Source organism: Fukomys damarensis, unplaced genomic scaffold (assembly GCF_012274545.1).
Source record: "Fukomys damarensis isolate Sample0158 unplaced genomic scaffold, DMR_v1.0_HiC HiC_scaffold_36, whole genome shotgun sequence".
Taxonomy (NCBI): Eukaryota; Metazoa; Chordata; class Mammalia; order Rodentia; family Bathyergidae; genus Fukomys; species Fukomys damarensis.
In genome coordinates, this window is record NW_022900948.1 from 46,432,825 (window position 1) to 46,459,325 (window position 26,501).

At 52.2% G+C, this 26,501-nt stretch overlaps 1 protein-coding gene across 7 annotated transcripts in view; it reads right to left on the reverse strand.

Moving 5' to 3' along the window:
* Positions 1–26,501, reverse strand: part of Ak8 (adenylate kinase 8) — a 110,787-nt gene that overhangs the window by 61,871 nt on the left and 22,415 nt on the right. For all 7 annotated transcript variants that reach the window (XR_004515417.1, XM_010627408.2, XM_010627409.2 and 4 more), the window contains 5 exons: positions 15,778–15,859; positions 15,215–15,286; positions 14,720–14,920; positions 12,064–12,195; positions 6,197–6,286 (listed from right to left, as the gene is read on the reverse strand). Coding sequence is in view for 6 of the 7 variants with exons in the window: in XM_010627408.2 (XP_010625710.1) it covers positions 6,197–6,286; positions 12,064–12,195; positions 14,720–14,920; positions 15,215–15,286; positions 15,778–15,859 (577 nt within the window). In the remaining variant the exon portion in view is untranslated. The remainder of the gene's footprint in view (positions 1–6,196; positions 6,287–12,063; positions 12,196–14,719; positions 14,921–15,214; positions 15,287–15,777; positions 15,860–26,501) is intronic.

Sequence of the window (26,501 nt, forward strand, 5' to 3'; positions counted from 1 at the left end):
GTAGGTCTAAGGCCTGCAGGAGGTCACCAGGGACAGCCTGCCCTGAACAGCGCTTCAAGAGCAAAGCTGGGTCACTGCCAGCCACGGGCACCCCCAGAGGAAAAGCGCTTCCAGCCGCACCTGCCTTGGGGTCTGTGGGGCTCGAGGGCAGCTCGGCCGTGCCAGGGCTGCCTGGGGACCCGCAGGGGAGCAGCAGAGCTGGGCTCCGTGAGGTCCTGCCTGTCTAAGGCAATTTCACGGCTCAGTGCACCAGAGGTTTTGTTCTTCTCGGAGGCCACTGAGGCTGCCCAAGGAGAGGGAATCGCGTCCAGAAGCTCCAGTCAAAGCAGGAGGACACCTTGCACTTCCGGGCTCTCCGGGGACTTCCCAAAGGCATTTGGGTCCGGCTGTGTTCAGGACCTCGTAACCAATGCCTGGCACAAGGCAAGCACTTGTGCCTACTCCGTCCTCAGGAAAACCAAGGCTTCCCATGGGGTGAAGAAACAGCACGAACCAAGCATCCCAACTGCCTCAGTTTCCCCTCTGGACTAGCCACTGAATAAGAAGCTTTACAAAGCTCCATATCAGGCCCCACTCCCATGGCAGAACATCCTTCGGTAATGCAGAAAGACAATGTGCACTTTGGCAATGAAAGTCTGGTTAAAAAACAAACAAGGCGCCGAGCCCCCCAACAGGCACCAACCTGCTGCTCGGGGGACGGCAGGGCTCAGGGGATCTCCTTTACCCATCTGTTCTCATCAACTGGCCGTGGGCCTCAGAATGCAAACAGCCCCTGTCCACCTGCCGCCCTGTTTGGCTAGCGCGGCCCTGGCCGTCTCTCAGGCTGGAACAGACTCTTACCTATTTTCCATAAGGAAATCTTTGTAGAAGTCCCAGCGGAAAAGTCCAAAGTTTGACTTGAAAAAAGGAGCTACTTCAAAAGCATTGTCAGGCGAGGTGAGGGCTCCTTGGAAATGCATACATTAGGGGGAGTCCATTCCTCAGCCTCCAGGCCACCCTCCAGCGGGGCCTCTGGCTGGGGGACACCAGGGGACACCAGGGACACAGCCCGAAACAGCAGGGGAGGTGGGGCGGGGCAAACCCATGGGGAACAAAAAGTAAATTAATGTGTTTATGACTTGCTGCTTGGACTGGAATGTGCACGTGCATGCACGTGTGTATTTGTGTAGAAAAATGAAAGAAAAATGTAGAGGTTTTTTTTCAATAATAAAAAGGGAGTTGCTCTGCGGGGCCCCTAAAGCTTGTGAAAAATTAAACTCGACGGATTCAAACTGTCCTATTTCCACTTCAAAAGGGAAGAGGCACTGAGCTCTTCCCAACTTATCTTCAAACGCCCAGCACCCTAGAAAGTTTCTGTAAAAAAATAAAGGCTCCTGTTCCCCCAAGCACTGTGCCGGTTACCGAGCCCACGGTCTCTCCCTCCACTAATTATACCCCTGTGAGTCTATTAATCAACTGCTAAATTATTTAGCAAGGCATGCGCTGTCTTCTGCTCCTACAAACACAGCGCACTCCCAGGCTTGCTGGGAGCGGGCCGGGGCCCCCAGGGTCTCCCCTCCGCGGGAAGACAGCTCGCAGTCTGCGAGGATGCATGCTCCAAACAAGAAACAGCATCCGCTTACCTCCTCAGACTGGAGATTTACTCTGTCTTTCAACTCGGCAACTCTTGGCAAGTTTTTAACAAAAGAGAAAAGCTGATCTGTTGTCGGATCTTTCGTGTGCATTTAGTGATAAGAATATTAACTCACCCTCAAAAATGAAGCACTGATCCCCGCCACCTGGGACCTGGGCTCAAGGAAGGCTCTCGAAATCGCTCCTAATCATCGCAATTTGGGGCAGCGGGGGTGTGCTGGGGTGAGGACTCATTTATCAGGGAGTGTGAGAGTCAGAGTCCCGGATGCCCTCAGATCTCCCACCTCTTCTCTGTCCTAGGAGGCGGTGAGGGGCCCTGCCCAGTCAGGAGCACTCAGAAATAGAGGGCTGTGAAGGTGGGGACTCGGGTGCACCCCAATAATGACTTGTGTCCCCCATAGCTCTTTGACATATCGGGACTCTCGCTTTTAGGGAGCAGTCATTACCCTAACTAAATGGCTGTGTTCTCGCCTGGAAGCAGGCACGCAATGGAGCCTTCCCGGATGTGAACTTCCACTGCCGAGGTGGGACAGGTGAGCACCTGTGCTGCGGGCTGGCCGGCAGGGTCCCGATGGGACACTCCCGACATGCTCTGAGCATGCTGCAGGCAGAGGAAGACCAGCACCTCACACACCAGGGCAAAGACCAACCAGGACACAGCCTGTGGCTGTTTTTCACCTCATCCCTGGGCAGCTGCTCTCCAGAGGCAGCACAAGGGGATAACATTGACCAGAGCCGCACTGAGGAGAGGATGGGGGAACCACTAATTAGACCCCAATCTGGAAGTTGGTTATATCTACCATCAGCAGCTGCTGGACCCCAATGTATGGCGGAAATTCCCTGGAGGCAGGCTAAAAATAAACCAGCACAGCCTTCCCTGGGGCGGGTGAGCTGGAGAAGCGGGGTGAGCCTGCGGGGGGCCGGTGCTCACGAAGTGAGAACTGGGAAGTGAGATGTTCCAAAGGGCAGACACTGTGTCCGCCTTCCCGGAAAGCCTTCGGGTAGGCGGGAGGCCGCGGGGAAGGGGCAGGAGGTGCATCTGCTGGGGGTTACCACGGGGAGCCTGGAGGGATCTGCGCAAAGAATCCAGACCTCGTAGCTGCGTTGCTTGATTCTCAAAAGGAAAAGACACCTGGACGCAGGGGCAGGGCAGACGCCATCTGGGCCAACCTCCGCATTTTAAGCCATACAGAAAGGCTGAGAACTTGCTCTTCCGAAGCCCAGTTTCTTGCCCAGGTAACAGGGACAGCTTCTCGGCAACGAAGGCTGCGTGATTGAAGCTCGACCCTGCTCACCTGCGCAGGCCGAGCCCCCACCGCTCTCACAGCAGCGGCTGCACAAAGAGCGCTGCGCCACTCTGGGGAATAAATTTGTTCTGTGCGCCGCAGCTGCAGTCGGACTGGGTTTAGGAGGTCAGACTTAGATATCTCAAAGTCCTGGGCACAGAATAAGCCTCATCCCGCCCCTCTGTCCACAGCACTGTCACCAAGAGTCTGGGTTCGAGGGATTGAGGACGAGCCAAAACGGGGCCTTAAAGAGTCCTTTGCCCAGACAACATGAAGAGATGGGAAAACGGCGCAGATATGAATTCTGCTGCTGACGGGAAAGGTGGAGGTGTTGGCAGCACCTGCGGGGACTGAAAAGGAACATCACCAAGTCTGTAGAGGTGGAGGCGGGGACACAGCGTCCCGAGGCCCTGGGGGGAATAGGGTCAGCGGCTCTGTCGGGGGGAGACGAGATCTAACTGTGCCAGGCCAAGCGGCCACGATGGCAGCGAGCATGTTGAGGGGGGCAGAAGGGCACAACCACGTCACGACCAGGCGTCTCTGGAGCAACACCCCAAGGTGAGTGGAGGGGCCAGGAGCCTGCGACGCCAGGGGTTGCCAGGTAACCAGGAGGACAGCAACATCCCCAAGGTGGAGGGCCAAGTGCCCAGAGGGGCGGCAGGAGTGTCCCCAGGAGGAGCACTGCTGCTTTGGGGTGCTGAGGATGGGGTCCCACACCACATGGCCAGATGGTAGGATGCGGGGCCGTGTGCACGCTGGCCTCTGACACATGGTCACAGGGTCTCTCACCCTTGCCATACCCTCTGCCCCGGGAGTGGGACTCCCTGTGCCTCGTGGGCCTTCAACATCACGTGTAAAAAGTCCCCACAGGAGGCAGGAGCTGGGGAATGCTGGCAGCACGCGGGGCAGCAGACCAGAAAAGCACCTGGCATTCCCCTGAAGAGGGGAATGTGAGGTGCCTCAGTGGCCCCCAAAAGCAACCGAGGAGCAACCACCGTCTCCCTCTTCTGGGGAGGGTACACGGCAGGATGGGTGCCATCCGGGCCAAACACGCATTTTGAGCAATACAGAAAGGCTGAGAAAGTCCCGAAAGTGTTAGGGCACGTACCAGCCTGTCCTGAGTATTTCAGCAGGGACCTTCTGCCAGGGCTGGGAAGACTCCCTTCCGCTGCCGCCTCCACTCAGCAAGACTCTTCCTGTCCCCGTCTCCTCATCCTCACCCTCAAGATGTGGCCATTTATCAGGTGGCTTGCGCTAGGCCTGGCCTTGGAGGGCCCAACCGTGACCTTGGATCCCAGCCAACTGCACACTTGCCCCTCAAGGGTTCTGAACTCAGGGGTGGCTAATCACCGCCCCAGGCCCCAGCAGGGGGACCCCTGAGTCACAGATGCTGCTGCCACGCTAGGTGGGAAGCCTGGTGGCCCCAGGCACAGAAGTTACTCGGAGTGAGGGGGCTGTGGTTGGCTGGGCGGTTCCCGCCTCTGTCTGACTTTCCGAAGTGAATGCTTAGACCCGCTCAAGTGTTCTTCCTGTTTCCGCCGGGACTGAAGCAGCCCCACAGCCTGGGTGGTGCCTGCGCGGCTCCCGTGCCAGCTGCCTGCTTTGGTCTCCCAGCAGCTTCTCCACGGCCCACTAATGAGACCCTGTTAGCGGTTACGAATGTAAATGCATTCTTTGTCATCCCTGCGAGATCAGGATTAGCAAGGTGACAAAATTTATTGCTTCTGTTAGGAAGATATGATATTGGTTGCTGTTGTGTCTTTAATTTTGTAGGAAGAGCAAAAGTGTTGAGCTACACAGTCTAAATAAACACAAAGCAGTGGAAGCAAAAAAAAAAAAAAGCATGAAACACTGACGATCAAAGCTATCAGGTCTCGGACTTGAGAGGAAAGTGGGAAACGCGCACTTAAGTCTCCTTTGTAATCACCAACAAAGAAAACATCAATGAACCTCTGCAGCGGGACCACCGCTGACAGCTCAAATGGGTCTGCTGGTGCTGGGAGGAGCAGGCCGAGGTGTGCAAGGGTAGCCTGCCTGGGTTCACGGAAACGCATTTCTGCCTCTGCAAAGGAGGTAACTAACCTTTATTCCCTCTGACCCCCAGAAATAGGTCCAAGGATTCCTGTACACCCTTCCCCAAGACTTAGGGATTGTTAACACGGCCTTGTTGGTTTGGGCCTTGTCTTTGTTTTTGAATCAAATGCTGTGTTAGTGCGGAACTAAGCCTTCATCTAGTTATGAATACTACTGCACACAGCAAAACTCAAGACCACATAGACCTCTGCGGTCTTGCTATCGCTCGCCGCTTATTCAGCAAGTCTTCTGTGGGGCTCCCACAGCTGCCACCACCGCATCACCCTAGGCTGGGGCCTGGCGATTCTGGAGAGAAATCACAGTTAGGCACGCCGGGAGCTCTTCTGTGGCTGCTGCTCTTTCTGATACCTTTTTTCCCAGCAGCCAGAGTCATAAAGACCCTGCAAGGCAGGGGTTCCCATCTCCGTCAGCCGGGGCATCGAGAAGGCACGGTTGGGTCCAAGGGGCTGCATGGCTAGTGGGGACGGCACCCGAGTGCACTGGTTCCCACACTGCCGGAAGCTTCCTGTCTGGACCGGGTTCTCCAGGCCCCTGTGGCCCCTGCATCTGAGGCGCCATTTTCCCTGAGGTAATTATAGCTCTGCATCAGACGTGGTGACTGAGCTGCACGAGTGTATGGAGGCGCCACAGTGCTTTGTGTGAGAAGACAATGTGGCTGCGTGGCAGACACTGTCGCCAGGCAAATGTCGCAGGGCCTAGCAGAGCCCCGGCTGTGTGCCTTGGAGGCTCGGTGTCCCCTCTGAGGCCCACTGGTGGCCTCACGAGCCCAGATGCCCTTCCGGAGGCTCAGACCTGAGGGTTCCCTCAGGTTGCGGATGGTGGAGAGGATCCTGAAGCGTTATCAGATCCCCCGTCCAACGCCTGAGGACCCACAGCCGCCCAGGCTCCCCAGACAATACCCCTCCACCTCCAGGCCTCAGCCCGAGCGCTGGACGCCACGCGGTAAAGGAGGCGAAAGCTCTTGAGGCCAAGGGACACCAGTCAGGAGCAGCAAACCTTCTTGGGGAGCAGGGACCGTCCAGACCCCCAGTAGCGCCCACCACGTCCCCAGACCCCCTGGCCTGGCCTCAGCCTGGACGCCCACCCCTTCCCACGGGGCGAGCCACAGCGCCCTCAGGGCCAGGCGCACCCCGTCTCTCAGCCGTGGCCCTGACTTCGTGCCCCCAGGCGGGGCCGTGGCCTACCTGGCATCTCCTTGTCAAAGTAGGACTGGATGAGCTCGCCCAGCTTCGACTGGTCCTTCACGGCCTCTTTCAGCAACTGCCCACAGCAGACTGAGGGAGACGAGCAGAGACACATCGTGAGGTGTTAAACAGAAGGAAGGAGGAAGGAAGAAGGAAACCCCAGTGCAAAGCTGAGGCTGGGGGGCAAGGGGCTGCTGGAGGAAAACAGAAAATGTTCTTCTGCATGCGGGGATGTGCCCGAGTGAAAACAAACGTCAAAAACGGGCTGGGCCGTGAAAAAGAGGGGAAGGGGATGGGGATGTAGCTCAGCGGCACTGCTCCTGCCTCGCAAGTGCAAGGCCCTGACCTCGATCCCCGAAAACATTAAAAAAGAGAAAGATGTGGAACAAAAAGGAGTGCATTTGGCAAAGCACTAAAAACGGACGGTGTAAGAAGACATGAGTACGTCGCAACAGAAAGGCTCCTGGGATTGCTGAACAGAACTGACGCTCAGTGGGACGCTGCTAAGGATTCACACACCAGGGGAGGCCTGCTGACCCTGACAGTGTCACACGAGGAGGGTGGAACCACGGCAGTCCTTCCAGTGGGCAAGGCAGTTCCGGGGTCAGCAGGTCCACAGAAGAGGACCGAGCTGGGCGTGGCGGCACATCCCTGTCATCCCAGCACTCAGGAAGCTGAGGCAGGAGGATCGCCCCAAGTTTCAGGCCAGCCTGAACTACATAGGGAGATCCTGTCTCTAACAAACAAGCCCTCACAGAGAGGACCAGTCTACATACCAAGTCATTCATAATTAAAAGGCAGCAGCTGGAGTGACCTGGCCAGCGCCACTGTCCCCTTTGGATGTGTGCCCGTGGCAGCAGTGGACTTACTTTCCGTCCTGCCCTACTCTGACGCCAGCTGTGGGCACGTGGGAGTGGATGGTCAACAGGAGCAGAATGGAAAAGCACAGGCTCCCATCTCCTTGGCTTGGGAAGCCCTTACTCTGGCTTAGATCTAAAAACGTCCCCTGTAAGTGTCATGTGCTCGGAGGTGGGGCTGCAGAAGATGACTGGATGGCGGGGTGCTGCACTCTGAGTCCACGGCTCAGTCCACGGCTGAAGGTGCTGTGAGGAGGCGGGGTCTGCTTGGAGGTGGTCACTGGGGTGACTGGAAGGGTACAATCCCGTTCCCCAGGTCCTCCGTTCTCTCCTGGCCACCAGGACCCTCCACCATGCTGTTTCTGCCTCAGAGCCAGCTGACCAAGGACTGAGTCCTCTGCCAGCCATGAGCCAGGAAGTCTCTCCTCCTTTAGGTTGTGGGTATTGAGTATTTTGTCCCAGTGAGATAGGAGAGTGACAGATACAGCCCTCGACAGCCAAAGCCAGAAGACTTAAACTGTTTTTTTTGTTTGTTTGTTTGTTCTGCATTGTTTTTCCTGAGTTGTCAACTGCATCATCATGGTTTTTTTAACCTTCAGGGTTAAGGAGTCTATAAATGTATTTGAAACTTTAAAGGAAAAGACAGTCAAAATGAATGCACAGATGGGGAACCTCGGCAGACAAAGGGAAACTAAAAGTAGAACCAGAGGGAGACTCTGGCACTGGAAGATACAGTATCTTAAGTGAAAACAAGGTTATGGGATGAGCTGTAATCAGTGCATCTAAAGGCCGGAAGAGAAGCAATAAAAGATTCCAAAATTCAACAAAGAGGAAGTGAAAGGGCTGGGGGGAAAGAGCAGGAGCTCGGTGACTTGCATCTAAGGCACACGTCACTGGAGTCCCAGAAATCAGAGGAGGGGGCATAAAAATATCTGAGAAGACAATGGCAGGAGAAGTCCACATCGGAGGATAAACATCAGACCACACACCCAAGAGGCTCTGAGGCAAACACAAAATCAGCCACACACCCTCTGGCGCTGTAGCCAAATTGCTAAAAGCTACAGAGAGAAAATATTAAGCAGCTAGAGGGGAGAGAGATGCTTCATATACAGGGTAGCAATGACAAAAACTAATCTCAAACTTCTTATCAGAAGAAATGCAAGGCAGAAGACAACAGAATGACATCTTTAATGACCCGAGGCACTGGCGTGGGCTTCCTGAGATCTCGTTCCGCCTGGCATTTGTTTACAAGGAGCACCTCTGAGAAGTGTGAGTTTTCTGAATTTGTCTCTAAATATTCAATCATCTGTCTTGAAGTGGTAAGAGAGAAAACACTGACAAGATAGACCTATCTTTCTTTCTTTCTTTTGTTTTTTTGAGACAAGGTCTCACTATGTAGCCCAGGCTGCCTCGAACTTGTGGCGATCCTCCTGCCTCAGCCTCACGAGTGCTGGGATTACAGGCCTGCGCCACCATGCCCAGCTGTACATTGAAGGTTCTTATACATGACCCAGTATAACATTAATTCAAGAAGGACTCTGAGAAGCGAAGGATGCATGTGCCATCTCTAGAGCAATCACTAACGATCTAAAGCAAAGCGATGTGCTAAATATGACCACAGAGGAGATGCGCAGCACTACAGTCCAGTGGTGAGGCAGGAAGATCACTGAGAGTTTGAGGCCAACCTGAGCCACACATAGTGACACCCTGTGTCTGAAAAAGAAAAAAATTACCTTCGATGGACAGGCACTAATACTCCAAATAAAAGCAAGGAATGTCAAGCTGGATTTTTAAAAATAGCGAACTCCAATGCACGCTCTCTACAAGAACCCATGTTTAGAACATTAAGATGGGGGCAGCTCGAAAGAAAAAGATGACACGGCACGCCATGCGGACACAGGTTACAGGAAGTTAGAGGGCCACGTGAGTGCCAAGGGCACTGTAAGAAAATGGACATTAGAGAGGCGCAGGAACACTTCCTAGCAGTAAAACGATCACTTCACCAAGAAGAAATAACAGTGCTTCACGTGAGGCCCAAACTGGCAGAAAATAAGACAAATCCGAACTATAGAATTGGGGATTTTATTGTACGGGGAGCTGCAAGTAGAGAGAAAACCAGCAACGACTTGGAAGACTTGAGTGCCACACACATCTTATATAATCCCAGCACTTGGGAGGCTGAGACAGGAGGGTCGCCATGAGTTTGAGGCCAGCCTGGGCTACACAGCGAGACCCTGTCTCCCAAAGAATAAATAAATAACAATAGCAATAATAATTATATTTGTGGTCAGGATGTTCATTCACCCAAGGTTACTGTGTTTTGCTGTGGAGTCGGCGAGGCATTCTAGGGAGCAGTGGGCTCATGTAAAGGAGCCCAGCCTGGGACACAGCAAGGCCTGGGACTAGGCTGGAATCAGCCCTGCTGACGTGGGCTCCTGCCTCTGCCCTGCTGCGGGACTTACCAAGGCCTGGAGTTCCTTTTCTAGTTCTTCTACATCTGGCACTGTCTGTGTATCCAATAAAGTACGTTGTGTTCGGCAGGTGCTTGGTGAGAGATAACCCTGATACTCTGCTTAGACCTCTGTTCTCACTATAAAACCGAAGTCAATCAGAATTGCGACACGCTCTCAAGACCACCCTTTTGGGGCTCAGGTCTCTTCATGAGCCTACATGCAGGATCCTGTAAAGCAGAATGAAATCCCTCCCTTGCGAGGTGACCAACTACTTTCCGACCCCTCCCTCGCTTAGCGATGCAATCGGAGGTCGAGTGGCTTTACAGGCTTCTCCCCCATGAGTCTGAGGCTGCTTCTAGTTTTCCCCATGCACCCTTCACAGCCCGCACAGCACGCCTGAGTATTTCAGAAGAATCAAATCCCAGAGTGAAATCACTGGGCCCTCGTTAGCAACTGAACAGGGCAACTATGTCCTTTCAAAGAGCTCTGCCTTTTGGGTACCAACCAGCTACAACCACATCTTCGGATGAACCCTGCAGAGCAAAGGCTCCTTTGTGTTCCCCTGGCTTGGAGCCTCTGAAATGGGGGGCTCGGGGACAAGGTGGGGCACGGTGCCCAGCTGCCCATTCTGACCTGAGGTGCCAGCGTTGACTTCCTGAGATCTCGTCCCGCTGGGCATTTGTTTATGGCAAGCGCCTCTGAGAAACACAAACTTTCTGAATTCGTCTCTAAATGCTCAATAGCAGCTGGGGATTTAGCTCAGTGCTTCCTCCACCAGCCTCGCAAGCACAAGGGACTGAGTTTCATCCGCAGTACCAAAAACAAAAAGATTTTAGGGCTGGGGATTTAGCTCAGTAATGCCACAGCCTGCCTCACAAGCGCGAGGACCTGAGTTCGATTCCCGGTACAAAAATAAATAAAGCCAGTCTAAACGCTCAATTATCTAAAGGAGTCCCCTCGTGACTGGTAGGCTAAAAGCAATTTAGATTTAAAACTGCTTCCCTGAATGACAGCATCTACGGAAGCAGACTGCGGTGACTCATTCGGCCAACCCTGTGTGCCCTGTGCAGTGTTTTCATGTTTGCCCTCTCTCCCTGTATCTGTTTTTAAAGTTTTAATTCTTTTGGGGGCTACTGGAGATCTACCATGAAGCAACATCCCCAGTTCTTTTTATTTTGCATCTAGGGACAGGGTCTCCCGAAGCTGCCCAGGTGGCTTGGATATGTGATCCTCCTGCCTCAGCCTCCCTCTTTGCTGCGATTATAGGCATGCACCACCCGGCCTGCTTCACTACAGCTGTTCCTGTCCCACAGAACGTAGGTGCGGACACTTAGCTGAGCACGTGGTGTGGCCACAGGCAGACAGCTGCGCATTTCTAATCAGGAAGCCAACCCTCACCACTGCTGCAAAGTTGGTCTAATCAGTACTCTGAACATGTAAAATCAAGAAAAGAGATAATATGAATAACATTTAAAATGGATTAAGAAAAAGGATCTTTTTAAAATGTATAGTGTATAGACTCCGGCATTGATGAAATCTCCCCAATAATTGCTGTTTTCTTTTTTCCTTTTGAGACAGGAAGGGTCCAGCAGTGTAGATCAGGCTGGCCCTGAACTCACTATGGAACCCAGGCCCCTGGCGATCTTCCTGCCTCAGCCTCCCAGAGTGCTGGGACGACAAGCATGCACCACCACACCTGGCTTCTTTTTTGGGTGTGAGTCTTGTCACTGATTCCTGGCTCATCTCCATGGCTTTGGAATTTTAGGTCGGAAGAAGCCTCATTATTTTTAAAGGACCCAAATAAAGAGCATTTTGATTTAAAACATCAATCTTCTGGGTGCTATCTATATGAACATGAATATATCTGTATGTGCATACGTATTCTACATATATTTGCATGGTGGTGCGTGTGATTTGGGGATCTATACATGCAGTTTACCTATTTGGGGGTGCAGGGCCCTGGCTTGCTTTGGAAGCTGGGACTACTGAGGCGTGAATGGGGGCAGCGGCCTTACTGACGTCCAACCCCACGCCTGCTGCTGTCCCTCCCTCCCCTCCTGCTCTTGAAGCTCCTGAACACAGACAGCCTCTGAGACCACCTGGGACACCTCAGCAAAGACCTGGAGAGCTGATTTCAATATTTTCTCGCCTCCTGGTAAAATATTTATTGAAACTGTGCTGAGCGAGACATCTTCCCCTGGTTCAGAAACTGTTGGCCTGTAAACACCTGACGTGGGCTGGGGGAGCCGCGTGAGACCACAGCAAATAAACCTGCAGCCGCTGCCCGTGTGTGAGCTGAGGCCCCACTGAGGGGGAACCTCAGGGGCACGGAGAGGTGCCCAAGGGCCCAAAAATGATGACCGACAGGGCTTCAGACCTGTTTTCTATCAGTTAATGTCTTTATAGCTATGTTCTTCAAGAGGACAAAAATCTTTTCTCTGCACAGACAGACTTGCTGGTGATGCTAAGAACAAGAGCTCAAGACGAGGCCTGGTTCTGAGCCGCCCTGCCCTCCCCAGGCCCATGGGTGCAGGAGCCTGGGGCCCCCAGCACTCACCGTTGACAAGGCCGTACTTCTCGGCCAGCAGGGCAGCCTGCAGGCTCTTGCCGCTGCCTGTGGGCCCACACAGCAGCACCCTCGGGGTGAACGGGGCATTGGAGCGATGGCTGGTCAGCACGTAGGTCAGAGCTGCAGGGGGGACAGGACAGTGAAGGCAGGTTCCAAAGCAAAGGGAGCTGGTGCCCAACACTTGTGCTTTGGCTCTGTGATTATTTCTCTTTGCCTCTGATGGTAGCCCAGGAGAAGAGCAGTGGGAACATGACCTGTGCGTCAGGCCTGGGCACCAAGGTGGGCAGGGAACGGCGGGTGAGACCCCCAGAAGCCGTCCTCTGAGCCACCCCGGGTTCTCTACAGCACAGCAGTGTCCACACTGCATCCAGGCTGAGCCTCTGTCCAAAGCCCCGGCCCGGGATGGTCTCCTGAGTGAGGCGCATGCTGGCTTCCTGCACGATGTGCCCAAGGGTCAGACGCAGGCTTTGTGTGCAGGGACTTCTGAAGGTCCAGGGGTTTGTGGAGAATAATCTGCGCAGCCACACGCCAGTGACACCAACTTCGCTGCAAGTCTCCAAAGCGGGCAACGAGAGAGGTCACTGGAGCGTGCAGATGCAGCTGCTCAGCCCTGGCCTGAGGTGTGCCCTGGCATTTCATGAACAAAGTGGTGGAGCGGTCGGGGTGATTGTCCCCAGCAACCAGGAGACCCCGTACCGTGGGAGGTGCCAGACGCCGACAAGTCATGAGGCAAAGCTACTGAATACCAAATGGGCCATGTTCCTCAAGGGGAGCAGCGAGGACAGGCTGTAAAAGGGCAGACTTTCAGGCACCTGCACAGAGGAGCTGGCCTTCAAAACAGGGCTCCCTCCCCCTGCCTCCTGCCTGCCAAAGCCCCAGACCGTCCCATGCCCATCCCGTCTGCCACTGCAAATGTCCCTCCTGGGATTCCATCCTGGGCGAGCGAAGGGATATGGTCCCCAAGAACCAATCAAGGGATCTGATTTTGGGGTTTGTCAACCTCACCACTGTGGGCATTTGGGACCTGCTAAGCCAATAACCCCATTTTATTGACCCAAAGTCCCATGACGGAGGTGTAATTCCTGCTCAGAGACCGGGTGGGTTTGGGGCCACTCTCCCAGAGCCAGCGCCACGGGCACCATTTCCCGACGGAAAGGCCCCACACGAGGTGCCCACCAAGGCTCCCGATTCTCAGGAAAGCACAAACACTGCAGGCGAGGCAGCCTGCTTACTGATGCTTAATTCACAGTAAATAACTAAGTTAATTAGAAGTAATGATCCCCTAGACGGTCTCCACATCTAATTATTCTTTTTACAAATATGTGGCCGCTGGATGCTCTGCAGAGAGATTAAAAAAACAACACAGAGAGAATTTTGCATCCCAATCTTCAATCTCTGCGCTTTATTAATTAATAATAATTAATATTCAGATGCTCACATTTTTATTTACAATTCGGGGCATGAATTCTTTATGCACGATCATATGAACTTTTAAATTTAATTAAGTAATTTGGAAGTAATTAATGTGTAAATTCAGAATCATGGCATAAGATAAATGTGGCGGTTATTTCTCTTAAAATGCAGGGCTTGCTGCTAAAGACCCTTCTGAGATGCTGGCCTGGCAGTTTCTAGAGTCACTTTCCAGGAGACCGGCCGCTGGGTGGCGGCTGACGGCCACACACCACACACCGCAAGCCTGCAGCTGGAGACCGAGGCGGAAGGGTTGCAGGGAAGCACGTGGGGGTCTCACCTCCCCTTCCCTTCAAATTTGAGAGCACAAATGAGAAAAGGCCTTTGCGAGCCATCACGCATAGCAGGACTGTACTGAGTCCAAACGCACTAAATGCTTCATGGATACGTGGTATCCATGGGGCCAGAGATAGAGTTTGAGAAGACAGACTTAAAAATGGCAGCAAAGCTACTTCCGGACCGGATTATCCTGGGTCCCCTTGCCCGACGAGGACAGGATGTTGAAGGATGATAACACAGCTACGGGGCTCAGGTACACGGAGCCTTCTTGGTCCCCACTGTGAGGGAGACTCTCACGTCACCCTGCGGCAGCTGGGAGGAAGGCGCAGGCTTTGTTCTGATTTCAGGATAACAAAACAAAGGCCGCCAGGGGTGAGGAGAGGCACCGAAGACAGAGAGGCCAAATCCGAGGGGCTGGACTTCAGCAACTTTCCAAGTCCCAGGCGCCACGTCTCCCCCGGCACCCCACGGGCCACTGCAGGCTGCAGAATCACATTTGTCGTTGCTCAGGGAGCCAGTGCGGCACTGGGCGTGGGGTAGCTCTGCGGATCCACCTTGTGGGTTTTGTTGTCATTATTTGGTTTGTTTGGTGGGTTCGTCTGTTTGTTTTAAATCTGTTCGTTTTCCCTTCCTACCCCTTCAAGGTCAGGCCTACACTTCTTCCTGCCCAACCTCACCACCCTGGGCGGCACTGTGAAATCCTCCTCGGCGGCTGCAGACGGGGCCACACCCAGGTGCAGGCCATCAGCCCAGTTCCAAGGCTCCTGCACAGGAAACCTGTGCCTGGACCCCTGGCGCCCTGGCACGTCTGGCTACCGCCACCCTGGGTGGTACTGGATGGGCAGGGTGGTGAGCGTGGCCCTCAGATGAGGCCGGGCTGCCAGACTGTACTCACCCTGGTAGAAGACGTCCACACAGGGCTGGTCAGCGCTGATGGCCTTCAGGATTCTGGGGTAGGAGGGGAGGATCCTGATGATGTTCCTGTGGTATTCCAGCAGTTTCCGAGCTGTCTCCACCTCCGAGATGCCCTCAGGCGCCAGTAGGCGGTTCTGCACTTCGGCTTCAGGCGGCCAGTCGAAGGTGGTGTGATAGATTTCTGAAGAGAGGGGCACCACTCATCACCCCAACTGCGAACTCGGGGGGCACAGATAGGGTGAGGTCGGCAGAAAGCTCCCGTCCCGGCCTGCTATCTGTAGCCAGGGCCACACGCACGCCAGGTGCTGCACAGCACAAGCCACCTCCCTGAAGCTACCATGGTGGATTTCCAGTGTCCTCCAGCCCAGAACCCGGCTCTGACATCTGAACCCGCGCCTCTCTGTGTCCTCGGCGGGTACTCCTGGAGCCTTCTGCTCCAGAAGCCCCCCAAATGCGGGGTGCGGGGTGCCCCTACCTCTGGTTACAGGGTCGATCCTCTTCCCCAGGTTTCGCTCGATCAGGACAGAGTCTGGAGCGTTCAGCACGACTGGGAGGGAAGAGGCCGGGTCAGGGGGGCGGAGGACGAGTGCTACACCCCTGCACCTCATGGACCCTCGTTGTCCACTGCCACTAAAGCCACCGCCTCGCCAGGTCGGAACTCGCGGAGAAAAGGCCCTCTCGGCCACACAGGATGTGTGGGGACCCGGCCAGCCCAGGACCGAGCTGCTTCCGGCTGCTTTTGAACACCTTTGTGCCTGCGCTTCCGCTATGCTGCCCGGCGGGCACTTCCACCACGCTTCCCCGGCGCTTCCGCCACGCTTCCCGGCACTTCCTGCAGAGCGTTTCTCAGATTATGGGTTCCGGGGATTAGGAGGAACCCCTGGGGTGAAAACAGAACCCCACTCTTCCTAAGGACCAGCCCTGAATAAGCCGGCTCTGTGACCGGGGAGTGGATTTAACCGATCCCGTCTTGTTCTTGCTGGGTCATAGGTGGCTGGGCTGGGGAGCGGGGCGGGGTGCCCATCACGGGGTACTCACTGACGTGCCGGGGGGCGAACCCCAGGGTCTGCATCATCAGCACCTGCTCCCGAGTCTGAGGAATGCCATCCAGGATCCAGCCCTAAGCAGAGGATTGGGAAAGTGGCGCCTTGGCCTTTTTTATTTTATCGCGGTACCAGAGATCAAACTCAGGACCTTGTGCTTGCAAGGCAGGCGTGATGCCACTGAGCTAAATCTCTGGCCCCTCTGCCTTCATTTCAGATTTTCCAAATTTAAAAAGAATATAACAGCTTTAGAGAAGGACTGGATTCTTCTTTTCTTCACATAGGATCTCACTATGTTGCCGAACCTTGTCTGGAATCCTGGGCTCAATCAATCTTCCTGCCTCAGCCCACTGAGTAGCTGGGACTACAGGTGCAGCACCACGCCAGCTTGGATTTTTTTTTTTTTTTTTTTTTGACAGAAGGGAGTAAATGTTTCTGATAACCACACTAGTCTTCCATAATAGCTACTCTCACTGTTATAGCCCTTTCCTCTTCTATGTTCACGATGATGATCATAACATATTTTTTCCGGTTTTTTTTGGGGGGGTACCAGGGATTGAACTCGGGTCGTTGCGCTTCCGAGGCGGGCCACCGAACCACCAAGCTAGATCCCCGGCCCTTTTCTGTTTTTTTATTAGCTCATATGCGTTTGCAGTACACGTTTACATTCCTCACGGGGAGTCGGTACTCGCACACGACACATCTGAATTCCTTTCGTAGCCTCTCCCCCAATGCTCCCTCCATCCCTTGGTCCCCTTCCCTTTTGCAAAAGACCCATCTCCCTGTTCCCTATTACCTATCTTTCAGTTTGCTCTTTATTTATAGTTTGGGTTCCTCGTATAAGAGAAACCATGGGATACTTAAGCTTATGCGTCTGATTCTATTTCACAGCATTATGTCTCAAGGTGCACCCATCTCCCTACAAATGACGCAAGTTTATCCTTCTTTATAACAGTCCTACTCCACTGTGCATACACACATTTTCTTTATCCATACATTTCATGTCCTGATTTATTCCCACAACATTCCATAGCTACCACAAGCATTTTTTTTTTCCATACCGGCCTGGCTCATGATGCCTCCATTTTCAGTGGCTTACATTCCACCAAGTGAGCACCTGAATTGAATCTTGTGATTGCAAACAATTTCCACTACTATTAATAACACTGTGATGGAAAGTGTGGCTTATTCCACCAAGTGAGCACCTGAATTGAATCTTGTGATTGCAAACAATTTCCACTACTATTAATAACACTGTGATGGACATCTTTGTGCATACAGCTCTCTCCACATTTTGAATCCTCTCCTAAAGAGAGTTTCTGAGATAGATTTTTAAGGCACAAAATCAATAGGATCAAATCAAAACCTCACTTTCTTAAAAGAACAAACCCTGAAGTGTTATCTCAGGAGACTTGAGTTCAGACATTCGTCTCTTCTCGGTACAGCTACGGTGGTGGTGTAACAGGTTCGTTTCTATTAAGTCTTAAAATCCAGTTCGGAAAGGAATATACAATTACTGTGTACTGCATGGAAATGCAGAAAGCCTAATGCAGGTCACCGAGGAACACCGAAGACCCTAGCAAGCCTCTGTGAACACTCTGGCTCACTTCCTTCCACATATTGTACACAGATATCTTTTTTCCCCCCCTGGGGGTGAGACACACACCCTGTACATCTCCTTTGCAATCTGCCATTTTCACCAAGCAGAAACATCTCGTGAACCTTTCCCAGGTCACAAAATGCTCATCCTTGTAAATCTTCACAGCTGCCTGGTATCCCACAAATGGATCTACCAGACCCTAACTGATCCAGTATTGCTGCCCATTTGGTTTGATTCCAGTGTTTCACCCTTATTTTAAAATGCCACACATAGATCTTCATGTATATCACATACCCTCAAGATACATTTCTAAAAGTTGAGGTTTCCCGTTGTGGCTTTTTATATATCTTGCCAAACTGCTCTACAAAACCACCTGGCCAGTTTATCAGTCCAGTGGCACAGGGCCCTTTTCCCTGGGTCTTTGTTAACATCGGACATTTGCTTGGGGGAAATCTTTCCAGAAAGACACTATCTACTGTTACTTCTTTCATTTACACTTCTTTGATCATTAGAATATTTTTTCCCTATGTTTATTGACTCTGAATTTCATTTCTTTTCCAAGATATCTACCCATTCCACCTAACCACATTCCCTTTGGATGTCATCCTTTTGGTTATGTATAAGAGCTCTTTACATGTTGAGAATATTAAGCCATTTTGGCAAACACTGCCAGATCATCTGAAGCAAACAGTGTTGCCAACGTCTCATCTGTCTGTCTGTCTGTGGTCGTTAACACCCTGGCTTAAAGCTAAGCTAATCACTGCTTTTCGTTTTGGATTGTCACCGTGTGGGTTCAGGAAAAGGTCCTCCCCGCATTCAGCCACGTTTCCTTTCCCGAAGGACGTGAAGCTGCACCAGACTCTGCCAGCAGCCTCGCCCCATTCTGCGCCTCTCCTCCTCTTCCTCGGTGTTGCTTTCCTCACAGTCTCATGATGATCTGCCCGCCTGTGGATCACTGAACTGCTTTACCCTTGTAAATGGCGGCTGCTTTATAACTGACGGTTACATTGAATGTGCCCTCCCTTCTGCTTTTTAAACCATCCTTCCAGGTGAGCATCAAAAAAATATTTTGTCAAGCTTTGGAGCAGAAATTCTGTGAGGGTTTTAGAATGATGTGAAATGCGCAGATCAATTCATGAAGAACTGACACTAACTGCACGGAGTCGACACGTTTAGCTTCTCATTTGCTTGTGTTGTCTTCTTCTGTCCCTCAGCCATGTTCTCCTTAAACAAGTTCGAAAGTCTTTTTAAGTCCCGCACATCTAGTTAGACACACACTTGTGCACACACTGTTCGGTGCTTCAGACGCCAGCATTGAGAGCAATCCGCGAGGTGGGCTTTGCGAGAGGAAAATAAAGCAACAATTGCTTCACGTCCCCATTTTGCAGGGAAGAAGGCCAGGCAACCAGAAGCTGCCGCTGAGGAGGCTGACGCTGGGTCCCTCAAAGAAACCCCCTGGTCGGAGACCCCTCTTGGCGCTAGAAGAACGGGGTGCTCTCAGGTCAGTGGCGAACTCAGACCCCCGGTCAGCCTCATTTACAGGGCACGGTGTAAGTGTCGAGGTGTAAGAGTCTGATTTACCCACCACGGTGTAAGCTTCCATTAAAAAGAAAAAAAAAGTGCCTGCATTTCTTCAATATTAAAATATCCGCGTTCCAACAGCCTCTGACAATTAAAAAAAAAGAAGCTAAACAAATGTACAGCCTAAGAATTGGAAACATCAGGCAAGCTCGGGCAAGGTTTTATTAATTTCTTAAGTTATACAGGAAAACACAGCCACGAACCCCTGATTTCTGGAACTAACGAAGCAAAAGTGTAAAAAAAAATGTTTTGAACAGTCTTTTGCTCCCCCAAGTCCTTGTTACAGCCAGGCAAACGCGGGGCTGCAGCTCTTAGAAAGAGCAAAATCTACAGATGTGAGCAACTCCACAGGAACCGGAGACGCTGCACAGGAGGCCTCCCTCTCTCTTACACTTGTGGGAGCTGAACACACACATTTGCTAGCTAAATCCAGCTAAATTTTAGCTGAATCCAGACCCCCTGATTTGAATCACAAGCCCCTTGATTGCAGCTTCTCTGACCAGGGCTGGTGGTAATTCTGCTTGAGTCACTTTTTAAAACTGGAAGGTGGTTGGAACTCTGCCGTTGCTCAACACCAGAAAGATCTCTGCTTTTCATATTGCATTGCCGGGCCAGAGATTTAGCTCAGTGGTTCTGCCACCTGCCTCGCAAGAGCAAGGTCCTGATTTCGATCCCCGATACCCCCTCTCCCACAAATTGCATTGCTGAGCAATCATTATTCATCTTGAATCTGCAGTGGATTATCAGTATATGGTCCAAAGCTTTCAGAACTATTCAGGGGAATGGCTCTCGCTGGCTTCTCACTGGAGAAAGCGGGACTTCCAGTTACCTGGAAAAGTACAGCAAAACGAGAATCACCTCGCAGTGTAGCCTGGCCTCACAGGTGACATTCAGGGCAGATGGGAGATTTTAGGAAGCAGGTGGGGGGTTGTGACACGAACTGCAGGCCAGCAGCTCCCCGGGTCTGCCTGAGGAATGAGATCCCTGTGGGTTCCTGGGGAAGGCGCTCAAGGAGACTCAGCCTGGTGTGGCCCATGTGGGACAGACAGTGCCTTCATGGGGCCACTGGTACGAGGCCACATCAGTCCTGGAGCAGCCTCAGGATGGAAGCCCCGGGCTTGGCAGCGCAGAAAGGATCATCTTTCCCAGGATCTCTGCATTGGGAGAGGTTATTTGCCTGAGTGACTGCATTTTTCAGGGGAAACAGCAGTTTTGGCAGACAGCATTTAGCCACACATTCTGCTCAAGCACAAAGTCACTGGTCACGAAACGCTTGAATCCAAAGACACCATGAAGGGACACTGAGCCCTGTGTGACAACCCCACATTGCTAGGTCTGTGAGTCCGACACCCAGGAGTAGCCAGGCGAGGAGGTACCAGTCGGCGCCTAATTAGAATACATGATCCGTCTTCCTGACACTTCAGTGAAATGTCTGTTTCACTCTGGAGCCGCAGCTTTGTTCCGAGAAGGTTAATTGATATTCCGATGCCTTCACTCGCCATACCCCCGTGGCTTGGTTCTGTTTTATCACACATCAAAAAGGCCGTATGCTCAGGGCACTGCATGCACCAGCGCAGAGCCGGAGGTCTGCACAGCTGCCAGGGGTATGGTATCACAGGAGGGACAAGCACTGAGCAGATGTCACAGATGAAAAAAAAAAGGAAAGCAAAGAAGCCAGCCAGCCCAGGGAGCCTGGCGCGGCCCCACGGAGCTCGGCCTGATGCGGCCCAGGCCGTCCGGCTCTGTGCGAACACTGCCTCCTCTGCCCTCCTGACTGCTGTGAAAGTGCAATTAGCAACCGCACCTGGGAAGCCTCTGCTGCCCTCTGGGCCGCTGCCTTTTTGATGCGCTGCCCTTGCTCTCCTCCCCGCTCCTCCAAATGCCAGTGTGGGCACCCCCCTGAGGCTCTCCCAGCTCCGCCCCTGATCCTGGCAGGTTCCATCCCAGGCCTTCCTGGATCTGTGCACTGATCCCCTGGCGTCCCAGGGCAGTGATCTGAGGCTGAGGATTTGGAGTAGATCAATCAGATTCACTTGGCTCAGAGTAGAAAGGAAGGAGAGCTCAAGATGCATCACAGACCAAGCACTTTGCCCCATTTTTCCTAATGAAATGTTTTGTGGCCCCCAACATATGAAAGAGGAAAAAAAGGATATTTTATCAGCCAGAAAAGAAATGCATCCCAGAAGATGGAGTTTGGGATATTGCTAAGTTCCAAAGCCAATCAGAATAAGACTGCAGCAGTACCGTCTTTATCCACAGGGGAGACCTTGCCCCTGGATGCCCCGAAGTGCAGAAGTACAAGCCTGCTTCTCCCTGTACCAAAGAGCTTTGATAAGGTATAACTAAGAGATTAACAACAAAAAATAAATTAGGGCCAGGGGTGTAGCTCAGTGGTTCCACTGCCTGCCTTGCAAGCACAAGGACCCGTGTTCGATCCCCAGTATTAAAAACAACAACAACAAAAAGTAGGGCCATTATAACAATACACTGTAATAAAGTGCTGCGATCTATCGCTTTTGGAATATCTTACTGGACTCTTTAAGAGCTTGGCAGCCTAGAAATATTTTTCTTTCCCTAGCAAGCCGAGAGCCGGCGTACACAACTGGATTCAGGAGACAGCTATGATTTCCGCCCTGGGATGGACCAGGATGCTGCAAGGCTCCAGTGTGCGCTTCAAAACTTGCAATGTTCGGGGCCGGGGATTTAGCTCAGCGGTTCGGTGGCCTGCCTTGCAAGCGCAAGGACCCAAGTTCAATCCCTGGTACCAAAAAAAAAAAAAACTCGCAATGTTCCATTTAGTGTTTTTAGAGCACAGCAAACCTCGGGTACTTGAAGCCTTGGATTCAGTGTGGCACAACTGTGCTTTGAGGAACACAAAAGTGTTGACATCAAACTGCCCCAGGACAGGTTCCCTAGGCCTATACTGGTGTTGGGGGACCTTTCAGCAATGAATGCTCAAACTGCAACCCCAAACTATTGTCAAGTGCCAACACTGCAATTAAACCTGAATACTGAGGTTTTAGTTTAGGGGGGAAAAAAACTCATACACTAACATCTTTTGTCCTAAAAGAAAAACAACACCCGTGCCATAGGTTCACCTACTAAACTCACCTTGGCCTGCCATACATCTCAGGAAGCCTCCCACAATGAACTTATCTGAAAGGTGAGCAGCAAGAATTTGGACTTCAAAGTTTAATCTCCAATGCAGCAGGACACCTGTCTGTGCTTCACATGTGACCTGGTGACTGCAACAGGAGGGTTACTCCTCCATTTGCTCCTAGCTCTGACCCTCCTATCAGGCAAGGCGTTTTGCTGGTTACAGCCCAATACTGGTGTCTTAGTTACTTTTCTCATTGCTGAGACAAAATATGTAGCACCCAAAGTTAAAGGAGGAAAGGGTTATTTCAGCTCACAGTTTTCAGTCTATAGTTGGCTGGTATCGAGGCAGGGTGGCACGGCAGAGGGGCATCACAGAAGAGAAAAGGTTCATGGCAAAGCAGGGCAGGAAGGGAACAACAGCAAACAGCAGCAACAAGTGCTGACAGCAGCCCTCTTTCCGTCCCGTATACTCTGTAGTCTACCCATGCTCTAAGGGCGTGTAGCACCCGCATCCAGGGTGGCTTTCCCATTATCCACGCCCAGAACTATGCCAAGCCAATCAGTGGACTAATTTAGTAATCACACACCCTTAATCCCAGCATCACACACTCTAGATCCAGCCACCTCTGAAAAGCTCCTTATGACCGCATGAGGCTTTGGGGGGACATCTAGACACAGCCATAACAACTGGTTATGCTCACACCATGAGCCAAACTGTGCAGGAGCGCCTTTCTAGATAACAGTGTTGAAGTCCACCCTGCTTGCTCATCAGTGACATTCATGAGGCTTCATACAGATGAGACGGGCCTTACCTCACGTTAAAAGCCACTGATCTACGGGGTGTTAAAATGTGGCAAAGCACAGGTGGGATTGTCCCATGGGCTTTTGTTCATCTCCACAAAGCTCAATATTTATAAATCAATTCACACACAGTGCCTGTAGGGTCGCCAGGCTGTGGAAGGAGACAGTGTGAAGTGTTCTATCCGAGGCTGGGATGCCATCACGGTGTCACGCTGCAGGGTTAATTCACTTTGCACATGGGCACTTAGTTCCCAGGTTTAGGCACTGGTGCTCTGGATGCAAGTGACAGGTACATCCAGGCCTGTTCCCTCCAAACCTTTTGGAGCACGTCTGTTTGTGGTGCAGGCCCAAATGGGATTGGCCCTGGAGGGGTTGTTCAATTGTGGCAGTGGCTCAGGAACCAGACAGCTGTGCTGCCATTAGTTATGTGACTTCCACCCCTTGGGCCTCTTCCTTCCTTGCAAAATGAGAACAAGACGAGCAGTCTGTCCCATGGTTGGTGGGACGATTAAATGAGGGTTATGAACCAACAGCCAAGCACAACAAAACACAAGCGTAGAGCCTGGTGACAAAGGAGGGTGACTAGTTTCATCGTGATAATTCTAGTTTTGAGAAATGTGAGCGATTCTTTTTCTCTGCCTGATTTCAAGAACCTTGCAGAACTTGTTATAAGAACAGTTCCCCCTTGGAAGGAGGGGCTGGCATTCCAGATGTGAGCTGAAGGGAGATCTTCAACTAAGCAGGACTGGGGCAGCACATGCCAGGTAAAGGGAGGGATCTAGTAAGTTTTTGGCTACTGTTGATTCACTCCCCGGTGTGCTCTTGCCACCCAACAGCTATCCATGCCCTGGCTGTCTCCTGAAAGGAGCACCTTCTTCCTCTGGACACCCTTAGTCAGGGATGCTGACCTGAGCCCAGCACATGAGTAAAAATGATTATTGAGACAAGAGTGTCAATCAGATGACCCAGAGTGCTGGTTAAAGTGGAGGGTCAATACGATTGGCTTTGAGATCTGCCTGGCGGATTGGTGGATGTTTCTGGGTGGGTCATGGAGGCATGGCCTCAAGGTTTATGTCTGGTCCCTTGCTTCTTCCCACTGGTCCCCTGCTCTGCTTCTTGGCTACCATGTTCCACCATGCCTGCTGACATGTTATTTCTGCCTTGGAGCCAGCTGTCCAAGGACTGATTCCTCTGAAACCATAAACCACATTAAATAGCTCTCTCTCTCTCTTTTTTTACCCCTGGTATGGGGGATAGAACTCAGGACTTTGCATTTGCCAGGCAGGTGTGGTGCCACTGAGCTAAATCCCTGGCCCTAAACCTGTCCTCCTTTAAGTTGTGGGTGTTGGGTATTGTGTGTCAGTGATGGAAAAGCTGAGTAACACACCTAGGATCCATCCCTACTCACCCATCCCTTCTGGACACTACACACAAGTGCACGGAGCCTCTACTAGGAAGTTGAGCAGAGCTTCCCTAACTTTAGGGTGACAGCAGCAGACCACACTGGGTGCATGCATGTGTGTGAACTGTCACTGACTGTCCTCTCCCTGGTTTAACCAACCCACTGCCTAGACCCTTTCCCTAAACAGTCACCTGACCTTGTGCAAGGCACAGAACCTCATCTGTAAAATGAGAGGCTGCCTTCTAAGTAAAGAAACCGCATGTGTCATGGTGCAACCAAGACATCCTGAGAATGAGTGAGCACAGTTAATGATCATCCCATCAAAAATGGGCATCGACCAGGACGGGTGACTGCTCTGCTCTGGGGCCCTTTGGTTGTTGGAACCACATAATTTCCCTCTGTGGATGCACCCAGGTTTTCCTACTGCAATTCCGCCAGTTCCCTAAATCACAAAAAGAAGGGGCGTTGCCATGGGGCACTGGGACAGGCACTATGCAGGTGGTGACAAGCCACACTGGTCTGATCAGGGTCACAGTGATTCCTCCCTTGGCTGGTGCCAGCTGCACCCCGGTCTCTCCCTGATTGCCTGGCTGCTTCCCACGAGTCCGCTTCCGCCCATTAGAACAACCCTCGTATCTCCACTCTGATTTCTTCTGTTCCAGTCACGACAGCTTTCTCCCTGTGTTCAGTTCCCTGGCAGGGAACTCGCTCCCAGAGAGCGTGAGGCCAGGGCCACCTCTCCAGCTCCCCAAATCCCCGTGCATCTCTCAACTTTGTCTTCTGTTTAAAGACAGCCACAGGTCATCCCGGGCCACTGCTCCAGTAAAAATCCAACCCACCCAACTGCTGAAAAGGGGACTTGGGGGAGGTCTACTGTGTCTTCAGAGGGTGAGAATTCCCTAGATTCTAGTGAATTCCACAATGTTCCAACCAATACTTACAAATACACACTTGCACTTACAGTCTAATCCATACTTATTTATAATTAAATTATGTGTAGCTGATATATTCTTCATTAAAATCGGGGTACTCGACATGTGCACGAGTGTTAGCCGAAGACAGGAAATGCTAAGAGTCATTTGCTTTAGTTTCCATGAGTCTTTAAAATCTCATCAACTGATAGGTGCTGGCCCTGATGGGGTCCTCAGGGTCCTGACTCCTGGCGGTGTGAGGACTTCCTCATCTGCAAAGCAGCAGCAATGACAATTTTCGGGCAACACTGCACTCCAGGAACCGCACCTGGTAGGCAGGAGGTGTTCGGTAAACGCTAAGGTATTCGCTGTTTGTCCAGCTTCCTGGTATACGCCATGCTTTTATAGCTGAAAACTCATCTTAAACACAAAACTGGAGGCTCAAGGGTGTGAGGCTGGGGACCTGGCTCTCAGGAGCTGGGCAGGGAAAGGATGCAGGCCAGGCGCTCGGAACCTCAGGCTTCCCAGAAGGTCCGCTTTTCTTTCGGGCAATGTCCCTCCCTTCCTGTGGCTGGGTGGCTGGGTTTCCTGTGCTCAGCCCCTTCCTGTAGAACAGGGATCGCTGCAGCTCTTTCCACCACCTCCCCCCGCCAGGACTGTCTTGTCCCCAACACTCTTACTGGCATGTAGCAGGTGACCAGAAGTCCTCGCCATGAGACAGCTGTTGAGGGTCCCTGAGAAAGCACTTGGAGCTTGGCCTGGTGATGCCCGCAGTGGCATTGGCAAATACCCCTCATCGCTCGTTGTGCTTTTATCTTCACCAATTCTGCCCTTCCCCACCCACGTGTGGACTTAATTCTGGCCTTCACTCATCTTCTTGATCTTTACCATAAAAGATCGCAGGCCTGATGAGCATGGGACAAGCTCACGACCTTAAATGTGCTGCGGTAGAGGTTAGTTCACATCCCCTTTAACCAGGCCCAAGTTTTGGTGGGGGCTTCCAGCTGGGCCCCTTTGCTGTCAGTGGGAGAGGGGATGTTTGGAATTCCGCCAGCAGTGTCCCTTGCAGGCTTCCGTTCACCAGTTCCAGTCTTTTAGAGACACATGGGGGCCTCTGAGCATCATAGCTGAGGAGGAAGACGGGGAAGAAGCAGCAAAGAGACAGAGGAGAGCTCAACTACCAGTGAGCACCAGGGAAGCCAACTGCCCCCTTGGCCGCACTGACCAGGCACTGTGCTTGGATGTTGTCACTGAACCACAGAGAGTGACAGCCACTGTCCAGGACAGGGTGCTTAGCAACCTGGGTCCAGCGCCTGCTTTGAATC